This window comes from Sus scrofa, chromosome X, assembly GCF_054392235.1.
Source record: "Sus scrofa isolate SSC_HxYL_T2T_F1_AM1 chromosome X, Sscrofa_HxYL_maternal_Yorkshire_Landrace_v2.0, whole genome shotgun sequence".
Classification (NCBI taxonomy): domain Eukaryota; kingdom Metazoa; phylum Chordata; class Mammalia; order Artiodactyla; family Suidae; genus Sus; species Sus scrofa.
This window is the reverse complement of record NC_139401.1, coordinates 3,551,248-3,570,527: the sequence shown is the minus strand read 5'-3', so window position 1 is coordinate 3,570,527 and position 19,280 is coordinate 3,551,248. Positions and strand designations below refer to the sequence as shown.

The 19,280-nt window shown below is 47.0% G+C and overlaps 1 protein-coding gene across 1 annotated transcript in view; it reads right to left on the bottom strand.

Annotated features, from left to right (window-relative positions):
* The window catches only part of LOC100621771 (arylsulfatase F), a 43,621-nt gene extending 24,949 nt beyond the window's left edge, over positions 1-18,672 (bottom strand). The window contains exons 1-7 of the mRNA XM_085007037.1: positions 18,466-18,672; positions 14,837-14,984; positions 10,841-11,029; positions 9,328-9,386; positions 7,560-7,709; positions 4,352-4,473; positions 2,418-2,540 (exon numbers count right to left, since the gene is read on the bottom strand). Of these exons, the coding sequence (XP_084863163.1) occupies positions 2,418-2,540; positions 4,352-4,473; positions 7,560-7,709; positions 9,328-9,338 (406 nt within the window). The 5' untranslated portion in view covers positions 9,339-9,386; positions 10,841-11,029; positions 14,837-14,984; positions 18,466-18,672. The remainder of the gene's footprint in view (positions 1-2,417; positions 2,541-4,351; positions 4,474-7,559; positions 7,710-9,327; positions 9,387-10,840; positions 11,030-14,836; positions 14,985-18,465) is intronic.
* Positions 18,673-19,280: the final 608 nt, after the last annotated feature.

The following is a 19,280-nucleotide window of genomic DNA, read 5'->3' as shown; positions in this document are numbered from 1 at the left end:
AGCTGGTTCTTTGAAAAGATCAACAAAATTGATAAACCCCTAGCCAGATGTATCAAGCAAGAAAGAGAGAGGACTCAAATCAATAAAATTAGAAATGAAAAAGAAGTAACAACGGACATCCCAGAAATACAAAGGGTCATAAGAGACTACCATACGCAACTCTATGCCAATAAAACGGAAAACCTAGAAGTGGACAAACTCTTAGAAAAGTACAATCTTCCAAGACTAAACCAAGATGAAATAGAAAAGATGAAAGGACCCATCACAAGAACTGAAATTGAAACTGTGATTAAAATACTTCCAACAAACAAAAGTCCAGGACCAGATGGCTTCACAGGCAAATTCTATGGAACATTCAGAGAAGATCTAACACCTCTCCTTCTGAAACTATTTCAAAAAATTGCAGAAGAAGGGATACTCCCAAACTCATTCTATGAGGCCACCATCACCCTGATACCAAAACCAGACAAAGATACCACAAAAAAAGAAAACTACAGGCCCATTTCACTGATGAACATCAATGCAAAAATCCTCAACCAAATACTAGCAAATTGCATCCAACAATACATTAAAAGGATTATACATCATGATCAAGTGGGATTTATCCCAGGGATGCAAGGGTTCTTCAATATCTGCAAATCCATCAGTGGGATACACCACATTAACCAACTGAAGAATAAAGACCATATGATCCTCCCAATAGACGCAGAGAAAGCCTTTGATAAAATCCAACACCCATTTCTGATGAAAACCCTTCAGAAAGGGGGCATAACGGGAACCTACCTCAACATGATAAAGGCCATATATGACAAACCCACAGCGAACATCATTCTCAATGCTGAAAAGCTGAAAGAATTCCCTCTGAGATCAGGAACAAGACAAGGATGTCCACTCTCGCCACTACTCTTCAACATAGTTTGGGAAGTCCTAGCCACAGCAATCAGAGAAGTAAAAGAGATAAAAGGAATCCAAATTGGAAAGAAAAGAAGTCAAACTATCCCTATTTGCAGATGACGTGATACCATACCTAGAGAATCCTAAAGACTCTACCAGAAAACTGTTAGAGCTCATCCACGAATTTGGCAAAGTCGCAGGAGACAAAATCAATACACAGAAATTGACAGCATTTCTATACACTAACAATGAAAGAGCAGAAAAAGAAATTAGGGAAGCAATCCCGTTTACCATCGCATCCAAAAGAATAAAATACCTAGGAGTAAACCTACCTAAAGAGACAAAAGACCTGTACTCTGAAAACCATAAGCCGCCGATGAAAGAAATCAAAGAGGACACAAATAGATGGAAAGATATACCATGCTCATGGATTGGAAGAGTCCATATTATCCAAATGACTATACTACCTAAGGCAATCTACTGATTCAATGCAATCCCTATCCAATTACCAAGGACATTTTTCACAGAACTCAAACAAAATAGTTTAAAGTTTGTTTGGAAGCACTTTTGGGGGTGGGGGGATGTGCTTGCGCTATGGGATGGAAATCCTGTGAAATCAGATTGTTATGATCATTACACAACTACAGATGTGATAAATTCATCTGAGTAATAAAAAAATAAAAAGAAAAAAAAAGTCAACAATGCATAAAGCCAGTTGTGTGAATGCCATGGCATTTTTTTTTTTTTTTTTTTTTTGTAGAGCCACACCTGTGGCACATAGAGGTTCCCAGGAGAGGGGTTGAGCTGGAGCTGCAGCTGCCAGCCTACACCACAGACACAGCAACTTGGGATCTGAGCCGTGTCTGCAACCTACACCACAGCTCATGGCAACACTGGCTCCTTAACCCACTGAGCAGGGCCAGGGATGGAATCCGTGTCCTCGTGAATACTAGGCAGGTTCCTACCGCAGAGCTACAATGGGAATGCCTACATTTCTCACATGATATGTGGCTGTTGAGATGAAGGCTTTCAGAGTCTGCAAAAGATTATGGAGAAAGACCATCCCAGGACAGAGGAGTCTTTGCAAAGATGAGATGCATGGGGTGATACAGAAGCACGAAGCATGGGGACATCTGGCAAAGCGGGGGGTGGGGGTCAGGTGGGAAAGGGGTCTTGAGCCATGCCTGAGCTATGTCTGAAATGAACACGGTCCTTTTGGGAGAAATGCATGGGAGGGGGCCTGGTGGGTCTCCAGTGACCAACATGCCATGGTGAGAACACATCGTTCCGGAAAGCCAGGGACAGGCGTTAGCCGGTACAAGACCACAGGAGATGGATACAGCTTAATCTTGCACCACAAAGACACACAGAGACCAAGATGGCAGATGGCCCAGGCCTGGGTCGGAAGAAGGGTCTTCTCTGCCATAGCCAAGATGCAGCCTTGTTTTTAAAGAAAGATCTCAGGGAACCAGGAAGTCCAGGTAGGAGCACGTCTCCGGGTCCACCCTGCAATGGCATCTTACCTATGATTGCCGTGTGATAGCCCTGCTTCTTGAGCAAGGCTGCGAAGGTGGTTTCATTCAGAGGGAGACCGGCTGGGACTCCAAGAGATGTGATGACGCGGGAAATTCTATTAGAAGTCATTCCTAAAAGGGAGGTGGGGGAAAAATCATACAGCTAGGATGAGTCAGCGAAAGCGTGGGAGAGCTATGGAGCTTTCTGGAAGGCAGACATGTGCTATCTGATGCTTCTAAGTAGGATATTATAAATCTCACTGGGCATAAAAGCTTCCAGGAGACCGTTAGGCATTGAAGGGACAGCTTCAATGGTTAATTGAAGAAGAGACTGACAATAGCACCTGTGAACAGATGCTCTGTGCCCTCTTAAATCACCCATCCATCACCTGTGCCCATCAGCCACAACCATCCTGCTCCCCTTTCAAAGCACAGGCAGACCCGGTTTTATTGCACTCCACAGATTTTTTTTCTTTTTCATTTTTGTCCAGTTAAAGATTTGGGGCAACCCTGCAGCGAGCAAATTTATCGGCACCATTTTTTCCCAACAGCCTTTGCTCCCCTCGTAATTCAGCATCCCCCTTTGAGAGTGCTCAGAGGATTTCAACCTTCTTATTATGACCACAGGTATGTTGCTACCTGTGATGGGAAACATTTTGATGTTACTACTGGGACTGGCCAAAGGCTCAGAGGAAGGTGAGCATTTCTTAGCCATAAAGTATTTTTGTGTTGCTATGTAGGGCTGAACCTGTGGCATGTGGAAGTTCTTGGGATAGGGGTTGAATCGGAGCTGCAGCTGCAGGTCTATACCACAGCCATAGCAACACTGGATCTGAGCTGCATCTGTGACCTACACCACAGCTTGAGGCATCACGGCATCCTTAACCCACTGAAGGAGGCCAGGAATTGAACCCGCGTCCTCCCAGACACTACGTTGGGTTCTCAACCCACAGAGCCACAAGAGGACTCCATAAAGCTTTTTTTCATGAAGGTCTGCACATGATTTTTCTTTCTTTCTTTCTTTTCTTTTTTTTTTTTTTTGTCTTTTTGCTTTTTTTGGGCCACTCCTGCAGCATATGGAGGTTCCCAGGCTAGGGGTCGAATCGGAGCTATAGCCACTGGTCTAAGCCACAGCCACAGCAACATGGGATCCAAGCCACATCTGTGACCCACACCACAGCTCACGGCAATGCCGGATTCTTAACCCAAAAGGCCAGGGATCGAACCCGCAACCTCATGGTTCCCAGTCAGATTCGTTAACCACTGCACCACGATGGGAACTCCTGTACATGTCTGTACACATAATGCCCTCACTCCCTTAGTAGACTACTGCATAGTGGAAACCTCACGTTTATAGGCACTGGGAAACCAAAACATTCGTGTCATCACCTTGCTGTGATATTTGCTTGGCAGAGGGGGTCTGGAACCGAGCCCACCATCCCTCTGGGGTCTGCCATATAACCCAGCCAATCCCCCTCCTAGGTCTGTATCCACAGCACGGAAACGAGGTGTCTACAGAAACACTTGAAGAGGCAAATTCACCTTGGTGCTATGCCTAACAGCCAAGCAGCAGGACAAAACTGCACCAGTTGTGGGTTGATGAATGGATAAACAAAACGACAGTTCCATCCATACAATGGCTACACTGTTGCCACAGAAGTGTGACACATCCCGACTCATTTTTCCTCACCATAGCCTGGATCCAGGCAGACACCTTCAGTTTATTGTTCCCATCCAGGGCAGCTTCCCGTTTATTGTCCTGGGAGAAAGCCAAGCCCGTACCCCGTCACCGGACTCTCTGAATAAGAGCGTCATCTTGAGGTTAGAAAAACCTGACTGAGCTACATGTGTGCGTGTGCCCTTGGGGACTTTCCAACACAGTCCAGCCATACCTCTGTTTCCCCACATGCTGAGGGGACCGCAGGCTTCCCCGGGTGACGCACCTGATCGGATGGGGTATCTTCCCGTCAGGAAAGCAGATCGGCTGGGCGTGCACATGGAAGCTGCTGAGATATGTTGAGTCAGCTGCACACCTTCCCTGGCCAAGCGGTCCACGTGAGGGGTCCTGGGAGGAGGGAGTCAGGAAGATAGACGGGAGGACAGGTGGTGGAGAGGAGAGAGACAGAGAGGGACACAGAGAGAGAAACATAGAGGAGAGAGAAACAGAGAGGAGAGAGAGAAACAGAGAGGAGAGAGAGAGAGAGAAACAGAGAGAGACAGAGAGGGAGAGAGACAGAGAAGAGAGAGAGAGAAATAGAGAGACACAGAGAGAGAGAAAGAGAGAGGGGAGAGAGAAACAGAGAGAAAGAGAAACAGGAGAGAGAGAGAAACAGAGAGAGACAGAGAGGGAGAGAGACAGAGGAGAGAGAGAGAAATAGAGAGACAGAGAGAGACACAGAGAGAGAGAAAGAGAGAGGAGAGAGAGAAACAGAGAGGAGAGAGAGAGAGAAACAGAGAGAGACAGAGAGGGAGAGAGACAGAGAAGAGAGAGAGAGAAATAGAGAGAGAGACAGAGAGAGAGAGAAACAGAGAGAGAGAGACAGGAGAGAAAGAGAAACAGGAGAACAAGAAACAGAGAGAGAGAGAGAAACAGACAGGGGAGAGAGAGAGAGTGAGAGAGAGACAGAGAGAGAGAGAAACAGAGAGAGAGAGACAGGAGAGAAAGAGAAACAGGAGAACAAGAAACAGAGAGAGAGAGAGAAACAGACAGGGGAGAGAGAGAGAGTGAGAGAGAGACAGAGAGAGAGAATGAGCAGAGAAATCTGAAAGTAACCAACTTGTCTGTTCACCGCAACTCTCTGAACTCAGAAGGGAAAAAAAAAGCAGAAACCTGCCCACAATGCTCCTTTTCCTTTTCTTCCTTCCCGCCCCCACCCCCCATGAGGGTGAACATACCTACGTTTAGGCAGCTGTTGTTTTGGTAGGACAAGTGCAATTTCCTTTTGCACTGTGGTATCTACTGAGGATTGTATGACCTTTTCAAAAAGGATATAGTGGAGGAGTTCGAGGGGCTGAGTGGGTGAAGGATGGTGGGTTCGATCCCTGGCCTCACTCAGTGAGTTAAGGATCCAGCATTCCCACAAGCTGTGACATAGGTTGCAGATGCGGCTTGGATCCAGTGTTGCTGCAGCTGTGGCAGTGGCTGTGGCCGGCAGCTGCAGCTCGGATGCAACCCCTAGCCTGGGAACCTCCATGTGCCGCAGGTGTGGTCACAAAAAGAAAAAAAATGTGTGTGTGTGTGTGAGTATCTATACATGTATATATAAATTATATATGTACATATAAAGTATATATATAAGTACATATAAATAAACTTTAAAAGTATTTATATGTGATATATTAAATATTTAACTACAGTTAATATAATTTTATATAACTGATTATAGTCGATGATAATTAATTATACAAATGATTATGCATTTAATTATAAATAAATACATTATATATTTAATTTATAATTAATGATATTAGATCTACAATATTTAAGGGTCTCTGGTTAATTAAGGCTAATCGCTTACAGACCTTAGGTGACTTCAGACCTAAGTAGAAATTCAGACCACACCCTCCACTGATACATGTCTCTGCTCGAGGAGAAGGTGGAAAAACCCTGCTGGGGATGAACTGTACAGATGTGTGGGGGCTGCAGGGAAGCAAAGGGACACATGAGTGGGACAGACTGGTCGTCTGCTTGGGAGAACGTGAAATATAATGAGTCCTAGACATCATGGGAGCCTCGGTGCCTCGGTTTAAGGATGCGCATAGCCACAGCTGCGTCACAGGTCCGCACAGAGGTGAGGGTTCCATCCCTGGCTGGGAACTTCCACATGCGGCAGGTGCAGCCAAAAAAGAAAGCAATAATTAATTTTGACATCTACTTTTTCAGGACAGCTCTTTTTTTTTTTTTTTTTTTTTAATCCAAATCAGAGATTTGTAGCGTGGGTATACCAGGAAAGAATTCTTCACGTGTATACAGTTCATAGGTCTAATCATGAAGTTCTTCTAAGCTTTCCCTAGGCGTGGCTCATGCAGGAGGCGTGGCTCATGCTCTGAGTTCCTGCTTGATGTTTTTCTTTCAGAATGCCCACTGTTCAATTACGACACCTCGTGAAACAGTCTGTTGGCTTCCCCCAATGAGGAAGCATTAAATGATGAGTTGTGAAACTATGCCTAATCTAGGACAAAATCACCCCACCTTACAACAGTCTATATCAAAGAGGGCTTGCTACGTGCCAGGGGACGAGTTTAAGGGCTTTGCATGTATGAAATCACAGATAATGCCCTTTCCCTGAGCACTCAATCCCAAAGAAAAACAAGACATGTACACACCAAAAAAAAAACAAAGCAATACAAACCAGACCAAAAACAAAAAACACACAAAAAATGGACTTCCCATTGTGCCACAGCAGAAAAGGAATCCGACTGGTAACCATGTGGTTGCAGGTTTGATCCCTGGCCTCACTCAGTGGGGTAAGGATCCAGCGTTGCCGTGAGCGGTGGTGTAAGGTCACAGATGAGGCTCGGATCTGGCTTTGCTGTGGCTGTGGCGCAGGCTGGCAGCTACAGCTCCCATTCAACCCCTGGCCTGGGAACCTCTATATCCCGAGAGTGCAGCCTTAAAAAAAAAAAAAAAAAAAAAAAAAAGAAGAAGAAGAAGAAGAAAAAGAGAGAAAAATAAGGCACACAAAGGTCAAGTCACTTCCCCAAGCTGTCACAGCTAGTACGCACAGAACTAAGAATCCACCCCAAAAGTCCTGCAGTGAATATTTGCTTCTTTAACAACAAAAACAAATCAATTTCCTTTTGCCTGTAGAGGCAGTCAGACACCATATGAACTTCCAATGCTGAACGAGGGATGAAAAACATAGGATTCAGGGAGTTCCCATTGTGGCTCAGGGGTTTAAGACCTGGTGTCCGTGAGGATGAGGGTTCAATCCCTCGCCTCGCTCCGTGGGTTAAGGATTCCCCCATTGCTGCAAGCTGCGGCATAGGGCACAGATGCGGTTCAGGTGTTGCTGTGGCTGTGGTGTAGACTGGCAGCTGCAGCTCTGATGCCACCCCTAGCCGGGGAACCTCCATATGCTCTGAGTGTGGCCCTAAAAAAAAAATAAAATAAAACCGAAACACAAAACAGGATTCAGTAAGAAACCATACCTAAGGGTATTGTTGCCATAGCAACCCAGGTCTCCAATGCCAAGGTCATCCACCATTACCAGGACAATATTGGGCTTCTCATCCTTTACCACTTGGGACCGGCAGGTGTCTAAATGGAAACACACCCAAGACAGGCAGAACAAGAGGGTCCTGAAAAGCAAACATGGATATTACAGGCAGGAGCTTGAGGGAGCCACATTCAACTCCAGTCTCCTGGAGACCTCACAGGGCTCCTTGGAGATGCCCACCCTCCCCAGGCACACACAGACGAGGCTCATGAATTTCTCTTGCCAAGTCCTGGCTGCCGCTGTTGAAGGGTACCCGCTGGGCCCGGAGAGAGGCTTTCCTGGGCTCACAATTCAAATACACCATCTGCCCTTCGAGGCGGGGAGTCTGAAAACGTTTACCCGGAGGCAAAGCGCTCCTCCAACAGAAGACGTGAAAACTCAGGAGGTTTGGTCCCTCCCTGGAAAAGGGAACATGTCCTTAGAACTTTCCCTTGATGACCGGCGTCTAAGCATCCCCCCCTCACACCAGAACAGAGACACCTGTGCAAGGAGGAGCTTTGCTGAAAGGACCTTTGCTCGGAGAGAAGAGAAACAAGCAAGGTAAATAAAGATAAAGAGGAGTTCCCACCGAGATGCAGTGGGCTAGGACTCTTGACTGCAGCGGCTCGGGTGGCTGTGGAGGCACAGGTTTGATCCCCGGACCTGCGCAGTGGGTTAAAGGATCTGGCGCAGCTGCGGCTGCAACTCTGCAACGCGGAGACCTTTCATATGTGGCGGCGGGTGCAGCCATAAAAATTTAAAGAAGGGGAGGGGGGAGGAAGAAAAGAAGGAAGGGAGGGGGATTCCACAGAAGAAAGGAGCCGTGAAGAAGGGCCCAGGACCTGAATTCTGCAAAGGGGCCAGCCTGGCATCCAGACACCAATTTTTAGTCCACTTCCACCCCTTTGCTCCATCCCAATTGAAGTGGCACATTCTCAGCAAGGCAGTGAATTCGCTTCCCGCTGGATTCCGACCACCCCCACCCCACCCCCCCCCCCCCCCCCGCGACATGGCTCTGCAACCCCTGAACACTCAGTTCCAGCGCCAGCTCGTGTTTGTATCTATTTCAAACCCCCTCTCGCATCTTTTCCCCCCCAGAGGAAGGAAAGAAGGTGTCACAGGCCACCCCGCCCGCCCCCAGCTGCTCCTTTATCTGACTCCCAACCAACAGGACCCACGGGAGATGGTGCCTCTCTCTGCGGAACACGAACCTTTTCCCCAGGGCTTTTCCGAATCACCAGCAGGGCAGAGACGCTTTCTATCTGCCCGGAGTTGGTGGCATGGCTGTTCCCATCTCCTGTTTTTACAATATTGCTACAAAAGATTAAGTGTGTTGGAAATGTGTCTCTGTTGGGCTCCACTGCCTCGATCGCTCATCTATTTTTTTATTTTTGGTATAATTGAAATAGAGTCAATTTACTACGTTGTGTTAGTTTCCGGTGTACAGCGAAGTTATTTGGTGTTGTATGCGTGTATATATATATTTTTGTTTTTCTAGTCTTTTGCCTCGTAGTTTATTCTAAGACAGTGGATGCAATGCCCCGTGCTGTGCCGAATACCTGTGTTGCTTCCTATTCTTTCTCAGAGACGCGCTGGAATCAGTCTGAGCGCAGAAGGAAAACATGGCGTTAGGGCCTCTGTCTGGAATACGCAAGTCACCGAGGACCCCAACCTGTCCAGGACACTCAGCAGGCTCAGCCCCTCAAGCCCGACTCCCTTACCTGAAATTCATCACGTCCGTCCAAGCCGCTTCCTGTTCTTTGGCTGAAGATCAAAGGTCCTGGATTTAAAAAAAAAAAAAAAAGGTGTTATGTGCAAGCTTATTAAATTAGGGTGCAGGAATTGCCGCCGTGGCTCATCAGAAACGACTCTGACTGCTATCCCTGCGCACGCAGAATCGATCCCTGGCCTTGCTCCGTGGGTTGAGGATCCCGCGTTGCCGTGGGCGGTCGTGTAGGTGGAAGACGTGGCTTGGATCTGGCATTGCTGTGGCTGTGGTGTAGCCTGGCAGCTGCAACTCTGATTCGACCCCTGGCCTGAGAACCTCCGCATGCTGCAGGGGCGGCCCTAAAAAGACCAAATATATATATATTAATTAAAAAAAAAAAAGTTAGCGTCCATTGTGGATTTCTCTCTGGAATTGGGAGCGGAGGCTCGGCTAACATTCTGAAACTGGATTTCCAAATCTCATGGCATGCACCCTGCATCCAGGACATGCTGGCTCTGTGAGCCTCTTTTTATAGAACTCCTGCTGTGCCAAATGCTAGGGTTACCTGGTTCCCTTTGGCTCCTGAGTAAATTTTCTGACTCCCAACACCTACCTTAAAACATGCCCAGGTGACATGTGAAGAGTCTCAGGAACTGCTGAACCTAAAGGTTTAAGCTCAGAAAGTCTACAGGGCAGATGCATGTGGATCTCCTGAAATGACAAGCTTACCTGACGGATCTACCTCTTCTTTTTTTTGTGTGTGTTAACCCCAATCCAAACCAGGATATGGCAGGATGTTAGGAGAGCTAATCGTTGTATAAAATCGGGGGTAGGGGGTTCGATGAGGACCAAGGAAAATTCATGGCAATCAAAGAAAAGAAAGTTGTGTCTTTCCTCGTACTGGCTATTAAGGGAATGTGTGCTTTAAAAAGATACCAGAACAGCATGCTAATGGCCTCCCCAAAGCAAGTGACAGAGACCCCCCCCCCCAAAAAAAGATAGGGTAAGAAACAGAAAGGAAGGGGGGACCTCAGTCAAATGCTGACGTGGAATCAAATTCTCCATCTGTGAGCTGATCCACTGAGGTCTAAAAAAATAGCCACAGGAGTTTTCAAAATCCCAAGGTCATCTACTGCCCATCGCCACGGGGTGGGGGGGGGAAGGAGAGGAACCTTAAGAAGGGATGTCCCTGCAGCCCCTCTGAACCCACCTGCCAGTAGTGCTGTCACCTGAGCTCTCAGATTTTTGCTCCTTGTCTGCCAGGAGTCCACCTGAGCTCTAGCCCTTCTGATTCCTCTCACTGACACGGAGCTTTGTGCTGCATGGACCACCAGCTCATGCAGCCGGAGGAGGTATGGTGGCTCCCCTCTCTGCTCCTCCAGGTCCTTCACGCCGATATGCAAATGAGGTCACCTGCACCCCTCATTTGCATCTCGTGTTGACAAGTCCAGGGGGGAAAAATGAATTCAGCATAATACCTGCTGCCACCCTTGTCAGAACTGAGTGTTCTGAGCCGTGACTCTCACCAGAGTGATTCATTCTGGTGAAATGAAGCCTGGCTTTCCCAAGGAGGAACGTGCTTTCCCAGTGTGAGGAGCTGGTTGGATTCTGCTTCTTGGATGCTGGTCTCCAGCGTGGCCTTAGGGTGGTCCGGGTGCCTCGAGAAGGAGAGAAGGATACAGCGTCTGCCCTGGGGATCCTTTCTGAATCGCGTCCTACAAGACAGGTCACAGGGAGGGACTGTGGCAAAGAGGCAGTATCCCGATTGGCAATGCCATGCCCCAGATAGTGGCTGTCGTGAAGTCAGAGAAGGAATACCCCATAACCCCTAACCCGGCATTATACATGAGAGGTGGGTATAGAGGAACAAACACGCAGGGACTCTACGCCCAAGGAGAAGTTCATGAGCAGTCAGGCAAAGAAATCAACGAGGTAGGCAAGTTGGGTCTGCCAACCATCTGCATATGCTCCCCCTACACGGCCCTCTTTCACCAGAATACTGCTTTTCCAGATGACAGGTTGTATTAAAATTGTCTCTGTGTGGGACTTGTGGTTGCCAAGGAGGAGGGGGAGGGAGTGGGAGGGATGGGGAGTTGGGGTTCAGAGATGCAAACGGGGACTCTGAGAAGGGATCAGCCATGAGGTCCTGCTGTCCAGCACAGGAAACTCTACAATAAACCATAATTGAAAGGAATAGTTTTAAAAGACTGTATGTGTGTATATATCATGAGATCACTTTCCTGCACAGCAGAAACTAGCACGACAGCTGTAAAGCAGCTGTGCTTTACAAGACACCTTCATAGCAACAGGGCTGCCACTAGAGAGTCTCAGACTGAGTGAAACAAGTCAGAGAAAGACACACACCACATGGCATCAATTCTATGTGGCACCTAAAATATGGCACCAACGATCTTCTCTGCAGAACAGAAAGAGACGCACAGCCACAGAGAACAGACTTGGGGTTGCCAAGGGGAGGGGGAGGGAGTGGGATGGACGGGGAGTTTGGGGTCCGTAGATGCCAACTTCAACCTTGAGAATGGAGATGCCATGAGCTCCTGCTGTCCAGCACAGGGCACTCTATCCCGTCTCTTAGGTTAGACCAGGATGGGAGATAAAATGAGAAAAAGAATGTATATCTAGGTGGGACTGGATCTCTTTGCTGTATAGCCGAAGTTGACCAAACATTGCAAATCAACTAAAATTAAAAAAAAAAAAAATTTTAAAAAAAGGTTGGGACCCGGTCTCTGTCAGGAGAGCCTCAAACGGCAGAGTTTTCATCCGGCGCAATACATCACAGAGGATAAAAATGTCTTAAATACCAAATCCTGCAGCAGCCCCCTGACAAGCATGTTTGAAATATCTCAGAGGTGTATTTTCTTTTCTTTTCTTTTTTTTTTTTTTAACGAGATACAGATTTTATTGGCATCCTATTTTAAACATACAGGCTGTTTAAAAAAATGATACAATCAGGGAAATAGGAACATATTTAATATTAAGGAATTCTTCTTAATTACTTAAAAGTACAAAAGGTATTGGTACTATGTTTTTAAAGTCATTATTTAGGGATGTATACTGAAATATTTACGGATGAAATAATACATCCTATTTGCTTCAAAGGAATCAGAACAGGAGGCAGGATTAGAGATGAAATAAGGTTAACCATAATAAGGCAATAACGTTGCAATGATATGCAAATGCGGTCACCTGCATCCCTGATTTGCATTTCGTAGACAAGTCCAGGTTCATTTTATTAGCCCACTGCTTTGGAATATTTGAAAATTTCCATAATAGAGTTTTTTTTAAAAAGCAAATCTTGGAGTTCCTGTCGTGGCTCAGTGGTTGATGAGTCCGACTAGGAACCATGGGGTTGCAGGTTCGAGCCCTGGCCCTGCTCAGTGGGTTAAGGATCCGGCGTTGCAGTGAGCTGGGGTGTAGGTCACAGATGTGGCTTGGATCCCGCGTTGCTGTGGCTCTGGCATAGGCCGGCGGCTACACATCCAATTCCACCCCTAGCCTGAGAACCTCCATATGCCGCGGGAGCGGCCCAAGAAATGACAAAAAGACCAAAAAAAAAAAAAATTGCAAATCTCAAAAAAAGAAAATGTACGTATTTGAAACATGGACACGGAAATGAATTTCATATACTCCTCTTTTATTGGAGCCCAGTTCAATTCCTATCAGAGGCATACATTCGTTCCATGGCTTCTTTTTCTTCCACCCGCTAAGGTTCTGACTGTCCCGCCCATGGGTTTTTTGGTTTGTTTTGTGGGTGAAGTTTTCCCTCTGGGGGTTTCCCCAGGACACTTCCTTCCACCCCAGAAAATTTTCTTGCTCCTGTGCATTTGCACGTCGCTGGGGACTTGCTGGGTCCTGTCTTAAGTCCTTTGTTTCAACAGGACTTGGGGCTCTTTGCATTTTCTGCACACCCTGAGCCTGCCAGCTGCCGCTTTCGGTTACAAACGCTGGCAGCGTGGCCAGGCTGGTCCCGTTTCAAAGTCTGATTCACGCTCTCCAATGGAGGGTGTTGACCGAATGCCACTACGGTGTAGGACAGCGGTTGTGCTTTCTTTCTTCATGGAAGAAAGATCGGCAGATGAGACCAAAGAACTGATGAAAACGGAGCAAGCCTTTCGCCCAAACTGAGGCAACGGTTCCTTTTTTTTTCCCCCACTGAAACGGAGTTGATTTATAATATTGCATGCATTGCACGGGGACAGCAAAGTCCTGCAATTACTCCTGTAAATGTGTTCTTGGCCTTTCTTTTCCATCAGAGGTCAGGACAAGATACTGGCTGCAGTTCCCTGTGCTAGACAGCAAATCCTTGTTGCTGATCTATTTTCTATAGACGGGTTAATCCCAAGCTCCGAAGACTCCTAAATTATTCCTCCCTCCCTTTCCCCTTTGGTAACCACGAGCTGGTTTTCTGTGCCTATGAGTCTGTTTCTATTTTGTCACTACGCTCATTTGTAGTATTTTAGATGCCATATATAGACGTGACATCATATGGTATATTTGCCTTCCTGGGGGTGAGATTTCTTGACTTGTATCATCAGAAACAAAACCCTCATGGATCATGGTTAGAAAGGGCATGTCGACAACTCCGGTAGTCGTGGGGACCTGATTTTCACGCAAACAGTTCCAAATTGGCACTAGGACACGATCCCCGAAGGAGAAGGGCAAGTGATATCACTGTACACCTGCAGTGTGGCTTTCTGGGTTCTTTTTTCTTTTTTTCAGGGCCACAGCTGTGGCCTATGGAGGTTCCCAGGCTAGGAGTCAGATTGGAGCTGTAGCCGCCGGCCTACACCGCCGCCATAGCAACACCAGATCTGAGCTGCATCTGTAATCTACACCACAGCTCACGCCAATACCGGATCCTTAACCCACGGAGCAAGGCCAGGGATGGAACTCGAATCTTCATGGATGTTAGCTGGGGTCTTAACCCACTGAGACACAATGGGAGCTCTGCTGTGTGGCTTTTTTATAGGATACTGAGTCCATGCTAGCTAGGGGGAGCCTGAGCACAATCGAGTCTCCCAAGGAAAGTGATAGTGAAGTTCCCTTTGTGGCTCAGTGGAAATGAATCCATGAGGATTCGGGTTTGATCCCTGGCCTCGCTCAGTGGGTTAAGGACACAGTGTTACCATGAGCTCGTTGGGTTCCACTGTTGCTGTGGCTGTGGTACAGGCTGGTAGCTGCAGCTCTGATTCCACCCTTAGCCTGGGAACCTCCATATGCTGCAGGTACAGGCCTAAACAGAAAAATAAATAAGTAAATTGATTGATAGGGGGTTCTGCCTTATAAAGCTTGCATTTCTTTGAACATGTGGATTCTGCACATTCAGGAATGGAGGGGGCATCTCTCACAGGAGTCAGCGTCAGATTATAACCCGTGGGCTGCCTCTCGTGGGTTGCTGTCCTCAGGTCCTTAACCTCCCGCTACCCCAGAATTCAGGAGCCTGGCAGATGCAATCACGGTTTTGCGGTTCTGTGTGTGCAGACACGAAGCAAAGCAGCTCTCACCAAAGCAGCTCGGAGGGACTCTCCCAGCCACATTCCTCAAGGATCTCAGATGCTCCCCGGCGAGGTTGTCCTTATCTGCATGCTTCATGTGATGAGATGCTGCGGGCTCCATAACTCATCCTAAGTGACACAGGTTGGCCCACTGTGCCTGGAGACAAAGGGAGCAAATGACAGGTGATGAATTTCTCAGGTGAGCAACATCCAAGAACACGCACTCCCTTTCTGATGTGGAATGTAGCTTGTGCCTAACCCTTCTTGCCTCTCGGATATCAAAATTGTCCTTGAATGCTCTCCAGTCTCAGACACGCCTCAGCATCGATCGCTTTGCAAAGAACTGCATGCTGCAATGTTCGCCAGGAAAAGCATCCAAAAGTGCATTCAACCTGCAGACCTGCCCCTCCCTCAAAGCAACACGCTATCCCTTCAGACCATTTTTTGTAGAGTGCCCATGATACGGGGGACTCCAGGCGTGGACCCCCCAGCTCCAGAGCTGAGGCAGAATCCCAGAGAGCCCTAAAACCCAGACTAGGAGAGAGGTATGGAAGTGAAGAAGTGCCAGCAAAGAGCACCAAGGAAAATGGCACACATCCAGGGTGGAAAGGAGAGCACGCTTGGGAACTCTGCAGAAGAAATTCCACCAGGGCCTGAACAGGTGGAATCTCTGAAAAGGGAATTCTTGCACTATGATCCAGGTAAGTCTGGGGTTCAAGGGGGGAGGAAGACCGGTCATAGAGGGCAGTGTTCTCTCGGGAGGGGGGGGAGCCAGGATCATAAACTACAGGCATCCCATGGAAGCTGGGTTTTCGCTCGCAGGCAAGGAGCACTAGGCTATGATTTAGGCCCAGGACAGACATGCCCAGGCTTCTGTTTTGGAGCAAATCCATCTGGGGCACAGCCGGCATGGCGTGGGAAGCCTCTGCAAAGCCAAGTGAGCCTGATGGCCAATTGAGACATGAGTGAGTCCAGACAGAGGAGGAGGAGGATTCCAGACAAAGGGGCTGCCCTCTCTGCTCACTCACTCAATGCACGCACCAGGCAGGGGCCAGGGGGAGGGGGACGTGGTGGCAGGAACAGGAATAAATCAGGCTTGGGGAAGAAGGTGGAATAGAAGGACTCGAGCTTGGGAGTTCCCATCATGGCTCAGTGGTTAACAAATCCAACTAGGAGCCATGAGGGTGCGGGGTTCAATCCCTGGCATCGCTCAGTGGGTTAAGGATCCGGCACTGCTATGAGCTGTGGTGTAGGTCACAGATACGGCTCAGATCTGGCATTGCTGTGGCTCTGATATAGGCTGGCAGCTGTAGCTCCGAATAGACCCCTAGCCTGGGAACCTCCATATGTCACAAGTGCAGCCCTAGAAAGACAAGACAAAAAAAAAAAAAAAGGACTGGAGCTCAACTTCTCTCCTAAAAACAACAAAATTTACAAATGATGAGCAATCTTCAACCGAATGTACCAGAAACTTTCAAAAGATGTCCTACTCCTGAAAACAAAGCAGAGGACCCATCAAGAGGCAGGAGGGGCGATTTCACAATATAAACAACCCCACACCTCCCGGGTAGGAAGCCCCACAGACTGGAATCTAACTGCTTCACAGAGACTCACCTACAGGAGTGACAGTTCGGAGCCCCACATCAAACTCTCACGTGTGGGGATCTGGCAGTGGGAGAAAGAGACCCTGGAGCATCTGGCATTGAAGGCCAGTGGGGCTTGTGCACAGGAGCTCCACAGAACTGGGGGAAATGGAGACTACATTCTTAAAAGGAGCACACAGACTTTTACGTGCACCGGGTCCAAGGACAAAGCAAAGTCTCCATAGGAATCTGGGTCAAATCTGACTGCAGTTCTTGGAGGACATCCTGGGAAAACAGGGGTAAATGTGGTTTGTTGTGAGGGAAGGACATTGGAAGCAAAGCTCTCCGGAGTATCCAGCAGCCGTGCCTTTCTCTGGAGGGGGCCATTCTGGGAAAATCGGGCCCCCCCCATCAGCACTGAGCAGCTGCAGACCAAACAACAATCCAGGTGGGATCACAGCCCTGCCCATCAGGAAACAGGCTGCCTAAAGACTGCCCCCACCCAGGCACACAGCCACCTCTAATCTCACCCAGAGACAAAGCCCCACCCACCGGAGGGATTAGAATCAGCTCCACCTACCAGCCTACCAGTGGGCAGGCATCAGCCCCTCCCATCAGGAAGCCTACAGCAAGCCCCCATACCAACTTCGGCCACAAGGGGGGCAGACACCAGAAGTAAGAGAGGCTACAACCCTATTATCTGTAAAAAGGTCACCACACCAAAAACCTATAAAAATGAAAAGACAGAGAACTATACTTCAGATGAGGGATAAAGAAAAAAAAACAGAAAATCAGGAGATTCTCAGCCTCCAGGAAAAAGACTTTAGGCTGTTGATGCTGAAGATGATACAAGATATTGGAAATAAACTGGAGGCAAAGAGGGATAACTTACAGGAAACTCTGAGCAAAGAGATACAAGATATAATACTTAAACAAGAAGAGATGCAAACTACAATAACTGAAATAAAAAATTCACTAGAAGCAGCTAACAGCAGAATACAGGAGGCAGAAGAATGAATAAGCGAGGTGGAGGACAGATTAGTAGAAATTACAGATGCGGAACAGAAAAGAGAAAAAAGATTGAAAACAAATGAAGGGAGTCTCAGGGAACTCTGGGACAATGTTAAATGCACCAACATCCGTATTATAGGGGAGCCAGAAGGAGAAGACAGAGAGAGAAGGGGACAGAAAAAATATTCCAAGAGATAATAGCCGAAAACTTCCCTAACATGGGGAAGGAACCACTCACTCAACTCCAGGAAGCACAACGAGTACCATATAAAATAAACCCAAGGAGGAACACCCCGAGACACATAGTAATCAAACTGACCAAAATTAAAGACAAAGAGAAAATCTTGAAAGCAGCTAGGGAAAAGAAAAAAATAACATACAAGGGAACCCCAATAAGGTTATCAGCAGATTTTTCAGCAGAACCTCTGCAGGCCAGAAGGGAGTGGCATGATATACTTAACATGATGAAAGGAAAAAACCTCTAAGCAAGATGACTTTACCCAGCAAGGCTCTCATTCGGATTTGAAGGAGAAATCAAAAGCTTCGCAGATAAGCAAAAGCTAAGAGAATTCAGCACCACTAAATTAAGCTTAACCACAAATACTAAAGGAACGTCTATAGGCAGAAAAGAAAAGGCCACAACAGGAAACAAAAATACCACAAATGACAAGGCTCACCAGGAAAGGTATATATACAGTAAAGATACAAAATTATTCACGTGCAATTATGCCACCAAAATCAGAAATTGTGAAAAGAGGTGGGTACAAATGTAGGACACTGGAGATGAACTTGCAATTAAGAGACCAACAACTTAAAACAATTTCAAATATATATAGACCCTTATATCAAAACTTCGGAATAACTGCAAACCAAAAATCTACAATGGATACACAAATTAAAAAAATCAAGGCAAGTACAATGCTAAAGATAGTCATCAAACCACAAGAGGAGAGAACAAGAGAAGAAGAGGAGAAAAAAAAGCAACAAAAACAAATCCAAAGCCATTAATACAATGGCAATAAGAACATACATGTCAATAATTACCTTCAGGAGTTCCTGTTGTGGCGCAGTGGTTAACGAATCCAACTGGGAGCCATGAGGTTGCGGGTTTGGTCCCTGCCCTTGCTCTGTGGGTTGAGGATCCGGTGTTGCCGTGAGCTGTGCTGTGGGTTGCAGACGTGGCTTGGATCCCAAGTTGCTGTGGCTCTGGCGTAGGCCGGTGGCAACAGCTCCGATTAGACCCCTAGCCTGGGAACCTCCATATGCCTCGGGATCGGCCCAAGAAATGGCAAAAAGACAAAAAATAATAATAATAATTACCTTCAATGTCAATGGACTTAACGCCCCAACCAAAAGACCCAGACTGGCTGAATGGATACAAAAACAAGACCCATATATATCCTGTCTTCAAGAGGCCCACTTCACTTCTAGGGACACACACAAATTGAAAGGAAGAGGATGGAAGAAAATATTCTAGGCAAACGGGAATCAAACAAAAGCTGGAGTAGCAATACTCACATCAGACAAAATAGACTTTAAAATGAGGAATATTTGAAGGGACAAGGAAGGTCATTACATAATGATCAAAGGATCAATCCAAGAAGATGATATAACAATTTTCAATATCTATGCACCAAACACAGGTTCACCACCATATATAAGGCAAATGCTAACAACCTTAAAAGGAGAAATCGACAATAACACAATCATCGTGGGGGACTTTAACACCACACTTACAGCAATGTACAGATCATCTAGACAGAAAATCAATAAGGAAACACAGGCCCCCCTGACCAAGGAGGTAAAGGACCTATATGCCGAGAACTATAAAACCTTAATCAAAGAAATCAAAGAAGATG